Source organism: Pituophis catenifer, unplaced genomic scaffold (assembly GCF_029215685.1).
Source record: "Pituophis catenifer annectens isolate HBS135680 unplaced genomic scaffold, rPitCat1.0.hap2 SCAF_6, whole genome shotgun sequence".
Lineage (NCBI taxonomy): Eukaryota > Metazoa > Chordata > Lepidosauria > Squamata > Colubridae > Pituophis > Pituophis catenifer.
The window spans coordinates 78,212,656-78,238,195 of NW_027256886.1; the positions used below are offsets into that span (position 1 = coordinate 78,212,656).

At 42.6% G+C, this 25,540-nt stretch overlaps 1 protein-coding gene across 1 annotated transcript in view; it reads right to left on the minus strand.

Moving 5' to 3' along the window:
- The window catches only part of TET1 (tet methylcytosine dioxygenase 1), an 88,663-nt gene that overhangs the window by 54,673 nt on the left and 8,450 nt on the right, over window positions 1-25,540 (minus strand). The window contains exon 2 of the mRNA XM_070945801.1: window positions 14,478-14,528. Within this exon, the coding sequence (XP_070801902.1) occupies window positions 14,478-14,528 (51 nt within the window). The remainder of the gene's footprint in view (window positions 1-14,477; window positions 14,529-25,540) is intronic.

Here is a 25,540-nt window from a genome sequence, read left to right on the forward strand (position 1 = left end):
AGGGAGGTCTTATTATTTTGGGGCACATGGAGCAAGACGGGGCTCCTTTTGCTGTCTTACCTGATTTCCAGCTCTGTCTCCCTAACCCTAACCAGAGGAAATGGCGGGGACCGGCTGTGCATGCGTTTAAATATTTTTGGGGAGGGTTTATTTTCGAGGGTGGGGCTTATTTTTAGCACATGCACTCAAAAGCCCAATTGGGCTTATTATCAGGGAATGTCTTATTTTCAGGGAAACATGGAATCTTATGTTACCAATTGTTGGAAAAGAATGTAAATTTGTATTGTTAAGCAAAATACCCAGACAACACGATGTTTGTTAAGCACTAAGAAATGTATTTAACAGAAAATCAATTAAAAGAAAAAAAAATTAAGATACATCAACTTTTCAGAAATGCATTTAGTCACACTCAATCCTTTTCTCTTGTTTATTATTTAATAACTTACTAACTGCTCTGTTGGGGAACAAAAGAGAAAAGTATTGCGAAAAGAAAAAAATTCTCTTTGTATTTTTAAAAATCTTCACCCCTATATTGCCTACAAATAAATGATAATGGAACACTTTTTTTTTTAAAAAAAGTGCAATTTTAAAATGTCTGAAGGATAGAGATGCAAACCAATGCCTCTTCACATTTTAAATTCATCTGAACAACTACTTTTCATTACAAAGGTGGCAGAAGAAATTGGGTAAAATAAAGGTCATCTTACATTCATTCATTCAATCAATCAATCAATCAATCATATTTATTTGATCAAAGACCAGCAAAATTGAAAAAAAACAAAAGAAGCCAGGTTGAAGTAAATAAATATGATAATATACTAAGCTAGCCAAAAAAAAAATCATATTGATTGATTATCTTACATTCTGACCCTAATGTCAGGGTAAATGCCATTTCATTTCAAATTTTTAATCCATTCAAACTTCGTAGAAAAACTTAACCATCATTTGAGATATTCAAGGGTGTAACTGCAATTCTTGGGGAACCTTTCTATATAAATACAAATAAGAATTTATTTGACTCATAATGTGCTGAGTGGGAGGGGCAGATATGGCGGGAGCAGGGGGCCGCATCATGTGGTGGGGGCGCGCACTCGCTATCTTCGAGCGGTGGCGCGCCCCGGTCCCCATAGCCCTTCTCGTATCCCAGGCTGTTCAGACTCTCAGGGCCCGAGCCTTCGGCTGCTGTCGTGCAATGCCAGGTCCGTGGTAAATAAAGCCCCCCTCATTTGCGATCTTATTCAGGAGGGGGGAGCGGACCTGGCAGGTATTACGGAGACCTGGTTGGGCCATGAGGGGGGGGTTCCCCTCGTGGATATGTGCCCACCAGGTTTCCGAGCATTCCATCAGCCGAGAGCTCAGGGCAGGGGTGGGGGGGTGGCGGTTATTATAAAGGAAAGTCTTGATCCGAGGGAGACCACTGTTCCACAGATAGCCGGATGTGAGTCCCTTTTTGTGAGATGGGGTCGTGGAGTACAGATGGGCTTGTTGATCATGTACCTGGCTCCCTGCCGCGTGGCAACGGCCCTGCTCGAGCTGCTCAACGTCATAGCTGAGGTGGCGGTTGGTACCCCCAGACTTCTAGTCATGGGGGATTTCAATCTGCCATCTGTCGGCGAAACGTCTGAGGTGGCTCGGGAGTTCATGGCTTCCATGACGGCCATGGACCTTACTCAGTTAATTCATGACCCCACTCACACGGGTGGACACACTCTGGACTTAGTTTTTGTCTCTGGTCAGTGGTCGAGTGGCCTTGATACAGGGGATATAGTCATCGAACCCTTGTCATGGTCTGACCACTCGATCCTTCGACTGGACTTTCTAACCGCTGCACCCCGCCGCAGGGAGGCGGGACCGACCAGGTGGTTCCGCCCCAGGTGCCTGATGGACCCTGATAGGTTCCAGATGGAGCTTGGGCCATTTCCTGAGACTCTGGCTCATGACTCGGCTGAGGACCTGGTGGCCGCCTGGGATAGTGCGGCTGCCGGGGCCTTGGACCGTGTCGTGCCTTTGCGGCCTCTGACCCGGCACCGAACTCACCTAGCTCCTTGGTTCTCCGAGAAGCTTAGGGAGATGAAGCGCCGGAAAAGACGCCTGGAGAGTAGTTGGAGGACCAGCCGCTCCGAATCCGACCGAACACTGGTGAGGTCTCATATTAAGACCTACCTAGTGGCAATAAAAGCGGCAAAATCTAGCTATTTTGCCGCTCTTATCGCGTCATCAGATAATCGCCCGGCCGCCCTGTTTAGGGTGACCCGCTCCCTCCTCCATCTGGAAGCGTGGGATGACCCCTTGCAGGGCCGAGCTGAGGACTTTGTGCAGTATCTGTATGACAAAATCGCTCAGATTCGGGAAGGGCTGGCCTCTGACTGGGTATGTCCAGACGGGATGACTGAGGCAGGTCTTGAGAGTGTTATCTGGGGGGAGTTCGATCCTGTGGCTCCCGAGGACATGGACAGGGTCCTGGGACGGCTGAACGCGACCACATGTTTATTGGACCTGTGTCCCTCCTGGTTGGTACTGGCTTCCCGGGAGGTGACACGAGGCTGGCTCCAGAAGATTGTTAACGCTTCTTTGAGTGAGGGGGTCCTGCCGGCCGCTTTGAAAGAAGCGGTTGTGAGGCCCCTCCTCAAGAAGCCCTCTCTGGATCCGGCTGTTTTGGCTAACTATCGTCCAGTCTCCAACCTTCGCTTCGTTGCGAAGGTTGTTGAGAGTGTGGTAGCGCAACAGCTTCCCCGGTACCTGGATGAAACTGTCTATCTAGACCCGCTCCAGTCCGGCTTCCGGCCTGGGCACAGCACGGAAACGGCATTGGTCGCGTTGGTGGATGATCTCTGGAGGGCTCGGGATAGGGGTTGCTCCTCTATCCTGGTCCTGTTAGACCTCTCAGCGGCTTTTGATACCATCGATCATGGTATCATGTTGCACCGGTTGGCGGGGTTGGGGGTGGGGGGCACCGTTCTGCGGTGGTTCTCCTCCTACCTCTCTGACCGGTCGCAATCTGTGTTGACGGGGGGGCAGCGGTCGACCCCGAGGCACCTTGCTTGTGGGGTGCCACAAGGGTCGGTCCTCTCGCCCCTTCTGTTCAACATTTATGTAAAGCCGCTGGGTGAGATCATCCGTGGCTTCGGGGTGGAGTTCCATCAGTACGCTGATGACACCCAGCTGTACATCTCCACCCCAGGCCACCCCAACGATGCCCTTGAAGTGATGTCCCAGTGCCTGGAGGCCGTGCGGGCCTGGATGGGGAGAAACAGGCTCCGACTCAACCCCTCCAAGACCGAGTGGCTGTGGCTTCCAGCGTCCCGATATAGCCAGCTGACCCCATCGCTGGCTATTGGGGGCGAATCACTCGCCCCCACGGAGAGGGCTCGCAACTTGGGCGTCCTCCTGGACGCACGGCTGTCTCTAGAAGATCATTTGACGGCCGTGGCCCGGGGGGCTTTTTATCAGGTTCGCCTGATACGCCAGTTGCGCCCCTTTCTAGATCGGGACTCTCTACGCACAGTCACTCAGGCACTAGTCACTTCCCACCTAGACTACTGCAACGCTCTCTACATGGGACTCCCCCTGGGGTGCACCCGGAGGCTCCAGCTGGTCCAGAACGCGGCCGCGCGGGGGATTATGGGGGCGACGAGGCGCTCCCATGTGACACCTCTCCTGCACGAGCTGCACTGGCTCCCGGTGGTCTTCCGGGTGCGCTTCAAGGTGTTGGTGACCACCTTTAAAGCACTCCATGGCTTAGGGCCGGGGTACTTACGAGACCGCCTACTGCCACCAATAGCCTCCCACCGGCCAGTACGCTCACACAGAGTGGGCCTCCTCAGGGTGCCGTCCGCCAGACAATGTCGGCTGGCGACCCCCAGGGGGAGAGCCTTCTCTGTGACGGCGCCCACCCTCTGGAATAACCTTCCCCCAGAGTTACGTATAATAACAGACCTCCGGATTTTTCGCCGGGCCCTGAAAACCTATTTATTTCAACTAGCTGGGCTGGCTTGAGCTAAATTTTAAATTGATTTTAAATTGGGTTGTTTTAATTTACGGCCAGAATATTTAATTATTTTAATACTGTTTTTTAAATTTTGTATGCTTTGTTTTTACTTAGGCTGTGCACCGCCCTGAGTCCTATTTGGAGAAGGGCGGTATAGAAATTTAAACAAATAAATAAATAAAATAAATAAATATTCAAGAGAATCTCTTGATTTATATCATATAAATTCTACTACTAATCATAGGTAAAGGGTCCCCTCGCATGTATGTGCTAGTTGTTCCAACTCTAGGGGGCGGTGCTAATCTCTATTTCAAAGCCAAAGAGCCAGCACTGTCCGAAGATGTCTCCGCGGTCATGTGGCAGGCATGACTAAATGCCAAAGGCGCACAGAATGCTGTTACCTTCCCACCAAAGGTAGTCCCTATTTTTCTACTTGCATTTTTACGTGCTAGGTTGGCAGGAGCTGGGACAAGTAACAGGAGTTCACCCCGTTACGTGGCACTAGGGATTCGAACCACTGAACTGCCAACCTTTCGATCCACAAGCCTTAGCCACTGAGCCACCATGTCCCTTTTACTTTTTTTTAATCTTACTGCTATATTAATCCACATTTCTTTTTCTGTGTCCATTATATCTATACAGATTTTTAAAATTATGCCTTTTACACATTAAAAAACCTTAAAATGACATCTATATCTTCAGAGAACATACCAATTTAATCTATACTTGCACTGAGATGTCAATGCCTGGGGAGAGAGAATAGAACACTCACAGGGGAAAAAAACATTCCAGGCCTTTCAATGCTGCATGATTTAAGAAAAAAACCCAGTTTTTTTCCTGCCTATTATATATATAAATAAATTTTATTTACTATTTATATAATAAGTTGTATTTTTATCCTCCTGAGAAATTCTGAGAATTTGGTGTTCTAGCCAAAAATGCATCCTGACATATACACAGGATGTTGCTATGCCTCTCCTTCTCCCCCCCTCTCTTCCTCTCCCTCCCTCCCATGTACAAATTCAAGACTGTGTGCACCAAGCAATCAAAGCACAAGTCTTTTTTAATGTACATCACTACATTATCCTGATTGAAAATTCTCCAATGTAAACAAAAGGCTTTATAAACATAAACCGAATGTTTCTTTTGAATGTTATTGGCTAAGAAACTGAGATAAATAAAAAGACACTGCCTTTCAGGTGTGTTTAAATTACTTTTACAATCTTCACTGGATGCCTGTAATATCTTCATGTCAAATATAAATTTGCTAGAAATACACCATTAATAGACGACAACATTATAGAGTAAGTATATTCAAAATAATCTATGATTTTAATATTTTTGGGGAAATATAATCTGAAATATAAAAGATATTTCTGGCAAGTTAAATAACTAATCAGAATCTTTTTAAAAGAAATGAAAATTGGGTACGGTAGATATTGGGTTGAAGAAGTCCTGAAAAACCTAAGGCAAATCAGTCATAATGAGAAGCATTTTTAAAATAATAAAAATTAGGATAAATGTTAAAAATGCATTGAGAACTGAGTTCTTGCATTTCTAAAGCTGTATATCCAATCATAAGATCTGGACTCAAAGCATTATGCTCATCGTAACAAATTTCAGTGAAGGCTAATTTATTTATTTTTTTCATTTAAGAAAATTTATATGGCTGTCCCAACTTACTCTCAGTGACTCCAGGTGGCTTTACAAAGATAAAAACCCAATAGAAAAACAATAAAAAACAATAACCCTCCACTCCGATTCCCTGGTGACAATCAAATGAGCCAATTGATGGGTTCCATCCCACTCTGGGTTCTCCAAGTCTGTTGGCAAAATTACGTCTTCAGTATCAAAGCGAAGACCAATTTTATCTCCATGGGGATGATATTCCACAGGGAGGAAGTCACCATAGAGAAGGCACTTCTTGGTCCTGCTAGATGGGCCTCTTTAAGAGGGGGGACATGTAACATTCCCTGCCTGCCTCTAAACTTAAGTCCTTCAAATAACCTGGTCCCAAGCCATGTAAGGGCTTTGACGGTGACAAGAAGCACCTTGAATTGGACCCGGAAGCAAATTGGCAGCCAATGAATACATTTAAAATAGTTCTCTTGTTAGGCTTAAAATTTGTAGGAATTTCTATTACTCTTTCCTAACCGGCTCAGAGACTTTTGATCAAAGAAATCTGGCACACATATGTTGACATTTCTCTATGTACAATTTTAAACAGTCTCTCTTGGAAAGGCAAACCAAAGAAATTACATTTCATTTGTCCACCAGGGGGCAAAGCCTTATTGACAGTATCTTCCTTTGGTCAAACTGTTTCATTTTAAACATTTTTGAGATTATTCTTGCAATTTTATGAAGGAAACGACACATTCAAGTCAAGGTCAGTTTGGGGTGACTAATTCACACAGTTCTCTTGGCAGGTGAAGAAAATAGTTTGCCATTTATTTATTTTCTGGGATGTCTTTTCAACTTCCTAATTTAATTTACATTCCTGGGATTTCCTTGTGTCCTATCCAAGGATTGACAAAATGCAAGTTTACTTAGCTTTTTAGATCAGCTAAGAGTGGCTAAGTATTGCCATCTAGCAAGGCTGGTAATTTATAATGGTGGCCAGGGATTGTAGGCTTCTGAATGTATCGCGCCTAGATCACTGAAGGGGACATCTCTATGCCATGAGCTACTTGTGTCTGGATTATTCTTCCAACAAATCAAATATTCCAATCTGTTCCTCCTGCATTCAAAATTCAAATTACATTCCTCCATAAATTGTCCAGGGACACGGTGGCTCAGTGGCTAAGATGCTGGGCTTGTCAATCGAAAGGTCAGCAGCGGTTCAAATCCCTAGTGCTGTGTAACGAGGTGAGCTCCTGTTACTTGACCCAGCTCCTGCCAACCTAGCAGTTCAAAAGCACGTAAAAGATGCAAATAGAAAAATAGGGACCACCTTTGGTGGGAAGGTAACAGCGTTCCGTGTGCCTTTGGCGTTTAGTCATGCCAGTCACATGACCAGGAAGATGTCTTCAGACAGCGCTGGCTCTTCAGCTTTGAAACAGAGATGAGCACTGCCCCCTAGAGTTGGGAACGACTAGCACATATGTGCGAGGGGAACCTTTACCTTTACCTTATAAATTGTCCTAACCTCTCACTAAGATGGGGTAGAACAAGGGCAACGGTATTCAAAGAATATGTTATAGAAAACTGAATGTACACTTCTGCATCCATTTAATAGATTGGGGGTGGGGCATGAAATCATTTTAGAAAGAAAACTAACTATCGCCAGCACAGCATCTAGGCTTTATTCTTAACACATAACAAAGTCCAATGAAATTGTCCCAAATTGTGGGGATGAAACACACCAGCCAGCACTGAGAAGCCTGGCACAGTGACAAGTCTAGCAAAGGGAAGAAACATGGGCCTTGACATCAACTTTAATGTAAGGCCACACCAGAGAAGGTAATTTGTCATTTTAGATCCTCCAAAACTCGGCTGGCTGGCTGGCAGCTGTGGTCACTGAGGAGTTTTTTTCTCTCACAGAAGGAAGAACATAGATAAAGCCAGTGGTTGTGAGGCTGGGCAAAGAGAAGATAAGGGAACCCCTGTCAAATGACTCTGCCCCATGTTTCACTTAACAGTTAAATTAAGCTCCTTCCACAGCCTGTGCTAGCATTTGAAGACAAAAGGATGTTTTTGCACAGAGCACTTCATGTAGGGGTTCATCCAGATCACTACTCCAGCTTCAAGGCAGAAAGTGAAGGACATGTTTTTATTTTATGCTAGTTTTATCAAACAGCTGAAAGACTGTCATTCAAGTGGAAAATGAAGAACTACCAGAGAGTGGGAGGGAGGGAGGGAGGGAGAGAGAGAATAACAGCCACATAATTCTAATTTTACATTGTTTTCCCACCTGTGTACTTTATTGTACAGAAGCCAGCCATTTTGCAACAGGAGGGGGTGGTTGGCACCTTACATTGCTACTGAAGCTGTCTGCTCTGATCTCCCTGCTGAGCTTACTCCCTCCACCTTCCTAGCTCTCCCTATCAAGACAGATGAAGGGATTATTAAAGCTGGATGGAGTGGTTGAGGTTAGCTCTCAAAAATACTAAAAATGGATGTAGGTGTCAAATTCTGGGCCATCCTAAACGAGGAGGGTTCCTCCTATTGCAGCTCCCTCTGTCATTAGACTAATAAATCTTATTCAATGGGAAATTTCTTTGGTCTTAGGTGATACCTAACTCACACTGCGCAACGAAGGTGGAACATTCACAGATTCCCAGCCTACTTATCCAGCAGAGAGGCCAGTGCTTGGTATAGTACAGTGATGGCAAACCTTTTAGACACAGAGTGCCCAAAATGCGTGTGCATGCCCAAACTGAACGGTGTGTGCGCATGCACAGACATGAACATGCACAGACATTCATGAACATGCGCAGAAATGCACGAATGTACACATGTGCAGCAAAGACCCGATGATCAACTGGCCAGCAGGAGGCAGGGCATCCCAACACTGGCAGCACGGCAAGTGGTAAGATTTTTTTTCTTTCGTGAGCTTCTGTTTCGTCGTTTGCAGGGAAACAGAAGCTCACGAAAGAAACGCCATGGAGATCTGACGTGGGGCAACGGCGCACGTGCCAGCAGACAAGGCTCTGTGTGCCACCTCTGGCACGCATGCCATAGGTTCGCCATCACAGGTATAGAACAACTGCTGATGTAGTGGCAACCACTGCTGAATCGTGGATCATGATAATTCAAGAGCTAGTGCTTGTAGCAGTTTCTGTCCCAACTGCTGGACAATCAAGTTTATTATTTTTGTTAACTGACCCAACTGGCTCACTGCTGACTTCTACTACTGAAACAAGGCACTGGTGACTCAATGCACTGACAAAGCAGTTGCAAGGGGATCTGTGGTCATTTACTCTTTGAGTCAGATACAGCTTACTTTATATAAGGTAAGTATCAGTAGATTACACAGTCACTGTAATGAAGTCCTCAGTCCAGAAACTGAATCAAACACTTAGGTAGCTGACTAGAGACTTCAAGAACACATCATAGCTGGCTTTTATTGCAGACATGAAAGAAGTCACACAAATAACATCAGTTGGCAGGAATCAAGACATGTGTGCATGTATCTCGGTGTGGGGGTATGTGGGTGTATGTGTGTATGAAAGGGGAAGAGAGAGAGACCTACTGACTAACCTAGGGTTGAAATCCTAAATATTTTTCTCGCCTTTTTTCAAAACAATGAATTTTAGCCATACTTTTCAATGCCCTGAAAGTTCATATCTGCCCAGTCATTTGTTTCACTTTAACGTCTGTTCTGACAACGTTGGTTCTTCTTATTATAACATAAACTTTTGTAGATTGCAGCTGAAATTAGATATATCTTGTTTTTCCTGCACCAGAACACATAGCTACTTTCTTGGAAATTAAACTAAAATCACTAAGTTAAGAGTCTTACATAGTGGGGAAATAGTCTTAGAACACAACATCACAAACAACTTGCTTATTAATATGGAGGCAAGAGAGATTAACTGAAGGAGTAACTGAGCTCACATTAGGATTATTGAACAGAGAATTTGAGGTGGTAACATTATCTAAGCAAAAATGGATATAAATGCAGGAGGAATAAAAAGTCAATCAAAAGCAAAGAATATGGCCCTGAGGCTTTGAAGATATTGCTGATCTAAAAAGCAGACTCCATAAAACACACCCCATTTGGGAGTATTTTAATGATACTACTATGCTCATCAGTAAGATAACGAAACACCTGCTATGATCATGGTTCAATATTAAATGAAAATTAACCTGAAATAAACTTATTAAATAAGTATTATATATGGTATCAACTTATTATAAAAGCTTTATCTTAGTACATAGGAATAGCTACATTGGTTACATAAGGCAGCAAGACTCCATTTATTAGGAATTATGATATATTAAGTTTTCTTAGTTACTAATTTACATCACAATGCAAATAGGAATGTAGGTTATTTAAATAAAACCCACCCTGCTTACAAATTCAAAATTACTGTATCCTATAAAAGTACTTTACATCATGTAAACTTAAGTATTACTTCAATAACCTTCAACAAATTATTGCTTTTTTAAAATTTTATTTGCTGCTATTGCCATTAGTGGCTTTAGATAGTTAACATATACATATATTGTATAATTCATATACAATAGTAATTACCAAAACCTAAGTAACAAAACTATTTTTTTTAAAAAAAAAACTTCATAAGAATTTTTTAAAACATAAAGTTTTAAGCCAAATGAGTGCTAGCTTCAAACTCCAGCACCAAACTCCACCCATGGGGGAAAAATAATTTTTAGCTGCTGCTGTTAAGCAGATGTGTAGTGCCCACTGAACATCTAAATGTTAGGACAGATCACACAGATGTAGACATTCTTGCAAAATAAGGCCCAAATTACAGAAGTCTTCCCACATCATAAGAAGCGAAGACTTGAACTGTGGCTGGAAACTATCAGTAACCAGTGCAACCAATCCAGGGATGTGACATCTTACAGAAGCACTATTCACCATTTAAACTATTACATTTTAATAGTACATTGGGTACTATCAGAATACTAATGGCACTTAACACGAAATCCATGCATGATTCTTCACATTTCCTAAATAATAATGCCCCTCACAGAATAATTCTCAAAGGGCCAAGCAAAACTTTCCATTATCCAAATCAACACTAAAAGCAGTGCCATGTCTATTTTCCTCAAGCAACTAGAAAAAATACTATAATCAATAGAATAAAAAACCATTTAAGAAATCTAAGATGACAACCAAGTCATACTTCCCTTAGATCTTTCTTAGTACAGATCATCCACCACACAATCAAGCTATTTAGAACAGAGTCTAAATCTAGACTGAATTTCTGAAGTTCCTGGAGAACAGAATTAGTGCTTTTTTCCACCAGCTTGGCTAAATAAGGATTACCAGATGTTTGCTTATGTTCATATTCTAGAATGGATTCTAAGAACTCAAGCCTTGTGCTAAGGTTATGGGTCAACTCAATTATTGCCCAATTATTAACATTTCTTTCCACCTGTCTATTGCAAGAACACTGGACTGCATTCTATCAGCCCCTATGCATAATAAGACTAACCTAACAATATCAACAGTGGGTTCATCCATTTATCCTATTGTTTGTTTGTTTGCCTGTATCCTGCCTTTGTTATTTTTACAAATAATTTAAGGCAACAAACATACCCAAAACATCTTCTTCCTCCTATTCTCCCTCAACAACAACCCTGTGAAGTGAGTTGGGCTAAGAGAGAACGACTGGCCTAAAGTCACCCAGCTGGCTTTCATGGCTAAGGTGGGACTAGAACTCATGGTCTCACGATTTCTAGCCTGGCGTCTTAACCACTAGACCAAATTTTAATTTTCAGGGGAATGTCAACCTAACAGAAGACATTCCATCAGACTGACATTTCTACTGGAGAAGCTACTGTGAGTAGATCATGACCTGTGTTTGAGTACCTGCGTTTCCAATAGTTGCAAGCACTTACTCTTAAACGGAATGGAGTCAACAAGCAAAGTGGAGTCACTGCAATGTACTCACAGCTCCGATTACTATGTAACAAGGAAACCAAAGAGATTAATTTGTCTAATTATTCATAATGGTTGTCATGTACAAAACCTCAGTCTACTAGTAAGATCGCGCAAGGCTCAACAGCCCATCAATCCCACAACTTGAGATCAAATATTGCAAACAATGCCCCACTAGCAAACAGATAGAGGAAGCAAAAAGCATGGGAACCAGAAGCAGGAAACTGTTCTTAAGGGGCATGGGATTAATTTATTCATTGGGTTAGAAGGCCATCCAACTCCACAAGACTCTGAAATTACTACCCCCAGTTAAGAGTAGCAGCAACAGGTGAATATCATCACCTTCATATAAGGGCAACAATTTTACTAAGTTTGATCCAGGCAAACAATAAGAGGCACACTGCTAAAGTAGAAGAATTCATATCAACGGGGCTATAGGGATGATCTCTTGTTTCCTTACAATCTTATGAACCTCAGGGGTCACCTAGACCAGAAGTCTCCAACCTTGGCAACTTTAAGCCTGGAGGACTTCAACTCCCAGGATTCCCCAGCCAGCAAAGCAAAGCTGGCTAGGGAATTCTGGGAGTTGAAGTCCACCAGGCATAAAGTTGCCAAGGTTGGAGACCCCTGACCTAAACCAACCTCCTGCATTGTCTGTTCTACTGGTTGAAAGCTTATACTGTACATTCAGGAAACTCTTGCAGTGCTTAACCCACTGGTCCTGATCCTGCCCCCTCAAGGGACAGAGAATATCTACTTCCTCTTCTACATGAGAACTTTTCAGATATCCAGAGACTACTCTACACAAGCCCCCCTAAACTTCTCTGCTGCAGGCTAAATATACCTAGTCAGCTTGGTGTAGTGTTTAAGGTGCAGATCTAGAAATCAGGAGCTCATCCCCCACCTTAGGCATGAAAGCCAATTGGGTGACTTTGGGCAATTCATTCTCTCAGGCTAACCCACCTCACAGGGTTGTTGTTATAGGGAAAACAGGAGGAGAAAGAAGAAAATCAGGATAGGATAAAAATCTTATAAGATCATTTAATAATTTCTCATAAGGCTGGGTTACCAATTATCTCACCACCTTGGAACTCCTGTGAATTCACTCACTTCTCTCCTTTTTGGTGTTCAGAACTAGACACATTATTCCAAACGGTGTCTCACCAGGACAAAGGAAAGTTAATTCACTTAATTACTATTTAGTTTGCTCTTTCTTGGTAGCAAAGCAAACTGTTGAATGAGAACAAGGAATCTATTGTTTTCTCCCTTAAATTATTGTTTGTTGTTAATATCAGAATATCTAAATATATGTTTACTTGAAAACAAATCCACTGATTTTGATGAAAGATCAGTTTAGGAGTGGACTGTAAATCAATTTCTCAAATTAAAATAGGAACAAAGTAAAGGTCAAATCTGAATGCAGACCGTACAAAAACTGTATCTTTTGGTTCATTAAATAAATCAATCAAAAATCACAGCTCTAATAGAACAGGTAAATTGATCAAATTCAGAAAATAATTCAGTAAAAGCTACTGTACAACATGTTAGAAATTTACATGCATTATTTCCCAATTCTCATTGAAAATGGAACTCTGAAAATTTCACTAATTAACAATATAGTATAATACATATTTACTTATAAGTCCCAGTGCACTTATTATATGTTATGCCTAAATAAGTCTGCACAAACTGCAGCCATATCTGGAGATTTTAGTGAATGCATAAGCATTATCTTAAATTTTTAAAGAATATCTGCTTTACTTTTTTATCTGTATTATCTTTACAGGCTATTTTGCCCAACAAATTATTTTCACAATTTTTAAATAATGATTTGCAAGTGGCAAGGACAGAAAAATACTCATAACTACTGTATTCCACCACTTTAACATTACCACAAAGTATCATTACCACAAAGCAACTACTTTTTTAATAGTCATTAGGATTTAAAGCCTTAAACTTAACGCAAGCTTCCAAGAAATCCATATGATGCTAGATACCCAGGCAAAACACCCCAATAAGAAAACGTACCAACAATTGGGCGCGATACATTTTTACCGTCAAAGCGCTACACGAAACACACTGGCCAAGAGTTAGAATTCTTTAAGGCTAGAATAACACGCAGCATGGGAGGGGCCCAAATTCTCTATTATGGGGTGGGGATTCCCCATCGTAAACAGGGATTTCCTCAGCACGTGTGCAGGAATTCCCTGAATCACTGAAAGAGAACAAGGTAGCCATTTATAGAGGTCAATTACATGCATGCAAAGAACATGGAACACGTCCTGGGGTTTTCCCACTTGCTAATTCTATGACTCCACAATATTTAAACATTTTCCGTTCGGCAGTCATTTATTGAAGAACATGCCTTTTAAGATTACTTACCAGTTTCAGACCGTAATTGTCTGAAAACATGTCAACTTTACGGAAAGGGGAGATTGATTTTACTGAACATAGTAAAATGAACATCAGCACAATTATTCAACATTTGGTATAAAATAGGTGCAAGCCTTGGAAAGAAGTTCATTTTTCAGGACAGAGGCATCATTTCCAGGGCTGTCCTTTGAGCATATTTACTCAGCAGTCATTCTGAATTAATTCAGCAGGGCTTACTCCATCATAATCATCTTTATCACCGCAGCCTTTATAGAACAAGAAGGAATATCACGAACAGCTTGATTTTTTTTTTTTTTTAACTGGCAGTTTTGTGCATTCGGTGTCAGATCCCAGGGAAACAGGAGAAATGTGGTGAGCTTTTTTTTTTACATTTAGCTAAAAATACCAACATCTGGGAAGTCATGCCCCTTTTTCTCATTCCATCCTAAGAGCCAGACCCGTTTCTCTAAAAATGCGATTAATAAAACAAGCAATAGGGGTTGGGGTTTTTTTTGTTTTTTGTTTTTGGTTTTTTTTTTTTTTTACCTTTGGAACTCTTCGCTTCCTTCTCTGAGGCCTTTTGTTTTCAGTTAGCACCTAAAGAAAGACATCAAATGGCAAAAATAAACCCGGGTGAATTAAGCCAGTCAAGTAAACAAAACCAGTTTTTTTTTTCTCTCCCCCTTTTTTTTTTTTTCCCATCGGAAGACTTCACGGGCACACCACACCACGCAGGACTTCTCTCTCCCGCGACTTAAAACGGGGACCGAGCAAGTCAGCCGCACCACCGCGGGGAAAAGAGGGTTAACCCAGGAAAGAGGGTTTGGGGGGAGGGGAGGAGAAAAAAACAAATAAAACAAACCACCTTTCCCTCAGCTCAAAAGTCGGGCTGAGGAAGGCTCGGCATTCTTCACAGCGAAAGCCACAGGGTAGCCATCTTGCTTCCTTCTGCAGAAAAGCCCTGTGCGGAGTGTGCACTTCTTCAGCGCGCTTTGGCGAAATTATGCTCATGGTGCTGCTTCACAGCCACGGCGGCGGCGGCCGCTGCTCGGAGGAGCGCAGCAAAAACTGCCTGCCAACGCTAGGGACGTGCTAGGCATGCCTCGCGAATTATTATTACGCACACATATACACACGAGAGCGCGCGCGCACATATACAGACCCACACACATACACACACACATGCACACGAATGAGGAGGGGGGGGAAAACGGAGCGTGGGGGGGGGTGGGGGGGGAGAAGAGAAAAAAAGGACCTCCAGAAAAGGCCGCGCCAATGACAAAAGCGAGGAAAAAAGCCAGCCGTTGTCCAAAGCAAGCGCTCGCTCGGCTCTCCAAACAAAGGGGGCTCCCATTTAATGTGGGCTTTGCGCGCAGCCACAGGAGGACGGGCAGGCGCAAGCAAAGACATGGACTCTTCCCCCCCCGCCTCCACCTCGCCCGCGGGGGTGGAGAGTGTGGGTGGGTGGGAAGCAAACGGGGCTCCGAAGCGAAGTGTTTTGGGGTTTTGTTTTGTTTTTATGGAAAAAAAAAAGAATTGTGGCGAGGGACCAGAGAGGGAAGCCCCCGCCGTTTTGTTTTTTTTTTTTTGGCTGCACCGGCGCGAGGCGAAAAGCGATGCTCCGGTGAGAGGCTCGCACTCGCCCCTTCCTTCCTTCCTCCTCCTCCTCCTCCTCCTCCCCCGGGCGCGTTTTGCCTTTATAAGGCGAGGGCTGCACCGCCGTCCTTGTTTCCGGCGGAGGGTGAGGCGAGGACAGCACCGGGGGTTGCTTCTGGCAGGCAGGCAGGCAGGCAGCACCGGGGCTTCGAGGTTAACGAAGAGCGCGTCGCCTGAGGGAGAGCAGGCGACAGAGGCAGGCAGGCGGCCGCCTCAGGAGAGGCTCAACAGGTTCCCAACGGGTCTCGGCTGGATTTCTCGGGGACACGTTTACCTGCAGCTACCTGGATACGGGTTGAATGGACGGGCTCGACTTTCCTAGGCTGCCTCTCTCTCTCTCTCTCTCTCTCTTTCTTTCCCCGAGAGGGAGGGAGGGAGGGAAGCACGCCCGCCTGGGGTTGGCGTAACCGGCGAGGCTGAAGTGCTGCGAGCTACTTTGTGACTCACTTGTGTTGTTGTCACACAGCCCAGCCTCGGAACGCGACCCAAGACGGCGTGGTCGGCGATTTTTTTTTTTTAATTTGATTTATATGCCGCCCTTCTCCGGAGACTCAGGGCGGCTTACAATGTGCTCAGCAATAGCCTTCATCCTTTTGTATATTTATACAAAGTCAGCTTATTGCCCCCACAAACTGGGTCCTCAATTTACCTACCTTAGAAAGGATGGAAGGCGAGATTCGAACCTGCAGTAATTGCAGGCAGCTGGTCTTAATAACCAGCTTAATAACAGGGTGCCTTAGACCACTGTCCTACCAAGGCTCTTTTAGGCAGCCTCGGGGGAAATCTCCAGAGATCCTCTTTGTTATTTACGTTGCTACGTTGAATGCTATATGCGGTACAATCTCATTTGCAACAATTCCCTTGTTCGCTTGCCAAGAGATTTAAAAAAAAAAGAAAAAAAAGTGAGACTTGGAATAAAGACTTAAATACCGAACGTGGGATTTATTAGCCGAGCCCTAGAAAAGGGGTGAACGGTCTATCGGTTTAATTGACTTCCAAAATTTTTAGGATTTAAAAAACAAAATGTCCCATTAGATCCCCTTTTGCCATTGGGTTCCCCTTCAAAATAAGGCTGCTCTTTGCAATCCATTGCAACTGAATCTTATCACTCCCAAGGTCAGAAGGAGGCATTCGCATACAATCACAAATAGGCTATTTACATTTTAGCCTAACAGTGCTGGGCAGTCCAGACTAATCTGGTGGGTATATTTTGAATGTTTTGTGCAAACCAACTGCATAAATATTTATAGTCTATTATCTAAAGTGGCACTGATAAATAACTCATTTCAAGAATACATTCTGTAAGACAACTTCCATAAGTGCAGGTCCCCGAATGTGGTCTTTTCAACCTCTGGTAAAGGTAAAGGTTCCCCTCACACATATGTGCTAGTCGTTCCTGACTCTAGGGGGCGGTGCTCATCTCCGTTTCAAAGCCGAAGAGCCAGCACGTCTCGGTGGCCATGTGGCCGGCATGACTAAACGCCAAAGGCACATGGAATGCTGTTACCTTCCCACCAAAGGTGGTCCCTATTTTTCTACTTGCATTTTTTATCTGCTTTTAAACTGCTAGGTTGACAGAAGCTGGGACAAGTAACAGGAGCTCACCCCGTTACGCGGCACTAGGGAGTCAAACCGCTGAAATGCTGACCTTTCGATCAACAAGCTCACTGAGCCACTGCATCTCTGTACCATATTCTTATTAGACAAACATAAGCATGTCAATCTTGGACTGTGTTTAATACAACACATAAAGCTATAGCTTATTGAATTAAATATAACTGACTCTATTCATATAGCACACTAAACTATAATCTGTGGTTTATGATACTATGATTGGGTTCGTATTAACCACTGCTTTAAATCACGGAAGACTCTGCCTAGTGTGAGATCCAAGCCTTAACAGTAGGGTAAATCAAGACCACAGCACACCCCTCAATTATGGTTTCCATCCCTGGTTTGTTGTAAATTATCTTACCTGAACAATGGCTCTACGCATTATGCAAACCTCAATGGGGAGGTAAACATATGATTAACCTCTCCTTTGGGATTCTAAATAAAGAAACTGAAAAAAGGAGTTGGCTGCAAAACAGGGCTGCTATACTGTTCTTACCTCGTTTTTTTCAACTCTTCTACACTTGCAAGAGATAAAACTGGCATGACAGTTGGGGTGGGGAGGTGATTCAGCCTTCCAACTGCTTGTAGAGTAGCACTACCTTCAATAACTAAAAATCATGTATAACAATACATGATTTTTAATGGCCAATTCCCATCCTCCCAAAAACCCCAATGCACAATCATGGCAAAGATTGCTAGTTAATGGCTGACACCGAAGGTGACTCAAGAACCATGACTAAATTTATGGCTGTCATTCTGCTGGAGCAGTACAACCAAAGATAAAACCTGCCAAGTCTAACAGGTCAGATTAAGATACCCGGTATCAGGTCGAAAGTGCCAAAACAGATAGCTGATACATACTTCAAAATAATATTTTTTGTTTATAGCAGTAGCTACAAACCAAGAATCAAATACTAATATTTATTCAGAAAGAATAAGGATGCGTACTCTTGACCGCATGTTGCAAGATGTACTGCAGGCTACTTCAGCTGACTGCTAGCTGCAGTTCAGCAGCTCAAATCTCACCGGCTCAAGGTTGACTCAGCCTTCCATTCTTCTGAGGTGGGTAAAATGAGGACCCAGATTGTTGGGGGCAATATGCTAACTCTGTAAATGGCTTAGAGAGGGCTGTAAAAGCACTATGAAGAGGTATATAAGTCTAATTGCTATTGCTATTATCTTATTCTGGGGAGAATGGACTAGGAGACATTTTAAATCAGCCTGCAGAAGGCTTGGCAGTTTGTGACATTTGGTGAATTGTTTGAATATTTTTTTATAAAGTAAAAAGGCATTTCATAAATTATGCTCTTCCTGAACCAAAAGCAATTTGCATGTTGGCAAGAAGCATGTACATAGAAATATGAAACAAGTGCTAAGTACATTTTGCTGCAAATAAATATACATATGTGTCTCTCACACACATCCACACATACGCGCACACACACTGGTTATTAGGCTCATTAGTCCCCAATTACCAAAGCGACTTAACAGTTTACAATAAAAACATAGAACTGTAGCTAAATATTGGCATATGAAAACCCTCTTTCAAATGTTTTAAAGTATTTTTTTCATAAGGTAGTAAAGAACCAATAGAAGAGCTAGCATTCACAGACCTGGAAGGCTACAGAGCAGGCTCCTCAAATTATCTTAATAAAATGTTGCTGTGTGTATGTAAGGACTATATTAATTAAACTTTTTGAATCAAGATATTTCAAATGGGTTAATTTACAGAATCCATCCGAAATCCATGATCCATGATTCTTGTGGAATTGAAATTTGACACTTTATGAAACATTTTATGACATAAAAATTATCATCAAAACATTTTATACAAAAATGTTATGAGACATTTCCTGTGGTCAACTCCTGATGTTTGCTATATAGTTGAACATGGGCTATTTTCAAAGCAGATATCACTCTGAATATGTCCTTGAATTAAAAAAAAACTTTTCCAGTGAAGAACACACACTGGATGCATTGTTGAAGACATTGAGGAATCTGGTAAGGAAATAACTTTGAAATAATGACCTGATGAGTCACGGGTTGTCTAGTATTATCTAAATTCAATCTCACTTTACAAAATTATCCTGCAGACAGACATTCAAGAGAGGCCCAGACTTAACTAACATTGAATTTATCATCACCCAGCTTCAGATCTTTTAATGATTTCCCAATTTTATGTAAGCACTATAAGCTCCTGGAGACAGAGTTGAGCCTTCAGGGATACCATTTTGAAGAACTGTCTCAAAATGACATCATTGGAAGTCTACCTTAAATTTCAAAACAGCACCTCCTATTCCCAAATCTCTCTGATGATCCACAAAGAATCTAGTATTGCTGGCATCAAAAATTGCTGATTCAGATTTACAACCTGAAATGTTGTAAATTGCTTGGCTGTTTTAGGATTTATGCCCCATCGTTTAAAAAAAAAAGCTTTTGAAAAAAAAAAAGAAAAAAAGGCATAATATAGCATTTATTTATTCGTTTATTTTTGCTGTGACAAAATTGAAAATTTATGCAATCCAATCTTATGCATACTTTCTTAAATCATCAGGCCTTTCTTTAACGGAATTTGTTTTCAGCCGTGGAAAGGATTACAGCTTTTAAGGGGGAAAGTCAATACTATTGATGGAATTTCATCTGACAGTGAACAAAAGCAGGATGATTATCTCCAAAGCCTTCAAATGCAGTTGGAGCCTATTTAGGAGACCGAAATATTAGGGGATGGAGAGAGAAGGGTAAAGGGTCATACTAGATGACTCCAATTCTCACCCTTGAATCAGCATGGGGAAAAAAATCCTAGAAAAACTTACATGGTAAAAAGCCTGGCTGAAGACAATGAACCTTATTTTCAAGTAAATGTGTCGGATTGCACGGTTAATCTAATTTGACAAATCACACTGGAAGCCTTGAGGTTTTGACACACGCTGTTCATTCAAGTGTAAAGTATCAACTAATGTGCAAATTAGTGCAGCCGAACGCAGCCTAAACCTTTCTGCACAGAGTTTCAGGCTGTCCCAGATTGCAGTGGGAGTATGACTTTCAAGGTTTTTTAAAAATGTATTTATAATTTTTAAGGACTGCTTCAGTCTACAAATTATCTAAGCCAAAATAATTCATAATCTCCCAGTTTCTAGCCTTATGCCTTATCCACTATACCAAACTGTAAACTCACAGTCATATGAAAATTAAATATTAACAATTTCATAATATGTGGCACATTCCCGACAGTGAGAATCCAGAGGTAAGTATTTTTATCCTGAATGGGCCTTTTCAGTTTATTTCAATGGCCTTGTGAGCTAAGCACGGGTAATAATTTTACCAACAGAATTAGACTGAACAAAGTGCATTCCTGATGCAATTAAAAGGAATGGAAACAGTATCAAACAGTACATTCAAGTTGCAAAATTCTTTTCTCCCTATCAAAATGCCCAAGGAAATAAATCTTGAAACAAAACAACAGAAAGAAGTTAAAAGAATAGGAAGCTGTTTATTAGAAGGAAAAGAAATAGTGTTTGAAGAAAAGGGTGAAGCAGCAAAACCTCACTCTATAATAAGATCAAGAGAAATCAAAGAAACCTGGAAAAAGACAGGCAGAAATGCTAAAATTCCTTCTTTTCTTGAACAGGATCCTGTTGGAGTCATTTTAATTCCTTCTTTTAATTGCTTTCCATTTTAAGATCCCATCCTTCTTTTTTAGTGACTTGGGCAGAGATTTGTTAGTCAAAACCAAATAAGCAATAGCATTTAGACTTATAGATTTTATAGACTTTAATATAGATTTTATAGACATTATAGACTTTAGATTTACAGTGCTTTACAGCCTTCTGTAAGCGGTTTAGTGTCAAAATACTGCCCTCAACAGCCTGGGTCCTCATTTTACTGACCTCAGAAGGATGGAAGGCTGAGTCAACCTTGAGCTGGTGAGGATTGAACTGGCAGTGAGTTGAATTAGCTTGCAATACTGCATTCTAATGACTGCGCCACCACAGCTCATATAAGAACCGATAATACATGTAGTTGCAAATGTTTTATGGCAGTGTTACTAAACCTAAGCAAATTTAAATGGATGGACTTCAACTCTGATCTAGATATAGACAATATAGTGTACAAAGAACAATACAGCTTAGAATGATGTGCTCAGGCTCGTTTTTACATGAAGGGTTCTAAAACATTCATCAAGGCCTCCAAATGGACAACCGTCAATCATATTCCTCAGAGATAAGGCAATTGAGAATGGAAGAGAATGACCCAGGTCTACAATGCACCAAGGTTATTGGGGAAGACAGAGTCTAGTCTGCATTATCTGCAATCTCATTTACTATGGAGTTATTGTGCTTTCTGAGCAACTGATGTGTACTGATTAGTTGGGTAATAGCAATAGCACTTAGACTTATATACCGCTTCACAGTGCTTTACAGCCCTCTCTAAGCGGTTTACAGAGTCAGCCTATTGTCCCCAACAGTTTGGGTCCTCATTATACCCACCTCAGAAGGATGGAAGGCTGAGTCAACCTTGAGCCTGGTGAGATTTGAACTGCCAAATTGCAGGCAGCCAGCAGTCAACAGAAGTAGCCGGTAGTACTGCACTCTAACCGCTGGGCCACCAAGGTTCATAATGAAACATCTTCATGCAAATGGCCAAGCTCAAAGAGCACCAAGGACTTTTAGTTCAATCCCAAGCTACAGATGATTTCAGAGAAAGGCATCTGATTGTAGCTGATACTCTTATTTTATAGCATCTAGTGGAAAAATATACTGCTTAAAGGTGGATCCACATTATATGCCACTTTCAATGAATTTAAGTTTGCATTTGATTTTATCTCTAGATCAAGGATGTGGTACAAACTTAAAAAATCTACTGAGATTGACGCATGTGATTGTTGATGAGTAAACTTATTAAAATTCTAGCTTAAAAGTTTGTCGCAGTGTGCAGTGACTGCACACTCGAGAAATAGCTATGCAAAGATGATTTAGGTGGAACTGCATTATTTAATTTCTGTATTAATTCAGTAGTGACTAGCTTCAAATATCACCCTCCAGCACTAGCAAATAAACACACTGCAACACTTTTGTATGTGATTAATGCAGTACTGTTGTCTTATACATCCATTGGTTTAAAAGGAACTCTATGCATGTTTTTATTTTATTTTTTATTTTACTTCAAATTTATATACCGCCCTTCTTCCTGGGAACTCAGGGCGGTGTACAGCCAGATAAAAACACATAATATAAACATTAAGAACAGATTAAAAGGAAATATCTCAACTTGGCCAAAAATTTTAAAAAACAAATTTAAAATCATTTAAAAGGATTTGTTAGGCCAGCCCGGCTTGTTGGAAAAGGAAAGTTTTAAGGGCACGGCGGAAGGCACGGAGGTCTTGAATTCTCCTTATCTCTGGGGGCAGCTGATTCGAGGGTGGGTGCCCCCACAGAGAAGGCCCTCCCCCTGGGGGTCGCCAGCCTGCATTGCTTGGCTGATGGCACCCCGAGGAGGCCCTCTCTGTGGGAGCGCACGGGTCGATGGGAGGTCGTCGGTGGCAGAAGGCGGTCTCGGAGATAACTAGGTCCTATGCCATGGAGCGCTTTTAAGGTGGTAACCAACACCTTGAATGTTGGCTGAATGCGGTCAAGATGAAACATTGGAGATGAATTATTCCAAAATTGGATCCTTCTGTTTGCTTGGCAGCTCAAGGGACATCTGATAAGAGCAAGCTAAAATCTTAAATACTGGGTGATGATATATAAGATAAGATCATCTTTATTGTTATTTTTTACTGTGAGCACATGGTACACATTAAAAATGAAATTCTGTTGCCTGTTCTCAAAAGAGCAATCCTGTGGTAAGCATTGGGCCCATTAATAGTGTACTGTCCCAAATCAGGCATAGCTCTGTGATCTTGCTTTATTCTGGAGAGGCACTATTTATACCAGCGGTCCTTAAAAAGTTTTCTCGGCAGAGATTTAGTTGCACAGTTTTTATATGAGGGGTGTTTAGGATCATATACCATATCATGGCTTGCGACCAGGTTATCTGAGGGACCGTCTCTTGCCAGTCATATCTACCCGACTCATCAGAGCGGGGAGACAGGGAATGTTGCAGGTTCCATCCCGGAGGGAGATACACCAGGTGGGACCCAGAAGAAGGGCCTTCTCCATGGTGGCTCCCTCTCTCTGGAACATCATTCCCTCAGCAATTAGAATGGCCCCCACTCTAATACTCTTCCGGAAGGCACTGAAGACCTGGTTCTGCCAGCGGGCCTGGGGAACCCAGAGTGGGATGGAGCCCATTAAATGGCTCATGTGATCTGCTGTCGCTGGGGCGAGGGGTGGGAGTGATTTTGTTATATTGTACTATATTAATTTATTTGATTCTTTTTGTTAGTTTTTATTCTTTTAAATGGGGTTTTATATTCTGTAAGCCGCTTTGAGTCATCATGGGCGAATAGGCAGCAATATAAATTCAATAAATAAATAAAAATATAGCTGTTTGTATCTCTCTCTTGAGAATACTAAAATTTTAGGCGTTATTTTTCAAGTAGTGTGAAGTGTGTCCAAATATAATCCTTCACTTTGAGGCAACTAATATTACAGTGACCAGTATCTGGCTGTGTGTGTGTATGCTTTTATGTGGTTAATGTCAGTGGTGAAATCCAATTTTTTTTACTACCGGTTCTGTGGGTGTGGCTTGGTGGGTGTGGCAGGGGAAGGATACTACAAAATCTCCATTCCCATCCCACTCCAGGGGAAGGATACTGCAAAATCCCCATTCCCTCTCCACTCCTGGGGAAAGGATATTGCAAAATCTCCATTCCCACTTCACTCTGGGGCCAGCCAGAGATGGTATTTGCCGGTTCTCCAAACTGCTCAAAATTACGGCATCTCATGGGATACATTATTCATAATGGGTTACAAAAAGTTGGTGGATAATATAAACAAAAGGTGAAGGATATAGAAAAGCAAGATCGAACTCTATAATAATGAAAACAATAAGAGGGGAAGGAGATGATTTATTGTGCCCCTATCCTAGTTTGGGAGTTTTCAGAGAATCAAGAAATATGGCAAAAGTAGATTAGGGCCATCGGGTTCATGGCACTGTTTTAAACATATTGTTATAAGGATGCAATGCATATTTTTTCCCACTCCTATGTGGAGAAGGGGTAATTTAATGCTTGTTAGGTGTGTTAAATCTGTCAAAGGAATAACACACCTATTTTCTTTCATTTTCCACCAAAATTTTGCAGAAAATCATATCATATCATAATCTGGCATCATCAAAAGTGGGCAATATAATTTTGGAAGCATCTACAGCACAAACAAGCGCCTCAGGAGGTATGTACTGAAGTAAAGCTATTCTGTCTCATTTTTTCCCTCTCTTTTCCCTCTCCTTCTCTCCCTCCAGCTTTCTCATCTCTCTCCGTCTCTCTCTCCCCCTACTCTCTCTCATGTTTCTCTCTCTTTTCCCTCTCTCTCGCTCTCTCCCTCCAGCTCTGTCTCATTTCTCTCTCCCTCTCCCCCTATCTCTCTCTTTTGTTTTTCTTTTTCCTCTTTCTCTCTCTCCATCATTTTCTCATTTCTCTTTCTCTCTGTTTTTCTTCCCTTCTCTCTCTCTCTCTCTCCCCCTCCCCCCTCTGTCTGTCCATCCGTCTCTGTGTCTCTTCTCTCTCTCTCAGAAAGCCGATCAGGCGAGGTCTCCTTGGGGCTCTTCGCTACTCCTCCTTTTCTTTCTTCTTGGCAATTTTGGAAATCCAGCTGGCTAAGGAGTGAGCATGAGCTGCTGCAGCTTCGCCGAAGACAACCCTCCTCCTCCTCCTCATGCGACCCCCTGGCCAGCTGTTGCGGGGCCGGGAGGGCGCGCATGAACCAGAATAACCTCCTCAAGCGAGCGGAGTGATTCCACTGGCAGCGTTGATTGAAAAGCATCCTCCGGGCGGCTTTACACGGGGGACTTTTGCCGCTCGGAGGATGCTTTTCAATCAATTCCACTGCAGGAGTAAAGCAGCTCAGGGCAGCGGGAAAAGGGGGCTGGCCCCACCAAAACTTGCACGCCCACCCTGGGGATCAGGCTCAGAGAAAGCCCTCGCCAAAGATGCTCGCCCGTCAGCCAGTCAACCCGCCAGTTCCGCACGCATTTGCTGCTCTTTGGCCGAACCCAGCCGCTCGCTTGAGGGTATCCCCGCTTATGCGCACCCTCCTGGTCCTGCAACAGCCAGCCAGGGGGTTGCGTGAGGAGGAGGATCATCTTCGGCAAAGCCGCTGCCATCGTGACTCATGCTCGCTCCTCAGCTGCGGATCTGTCCCCCTTTCATCGTATCCTCCTCTCAGATCCCATTCCTATCC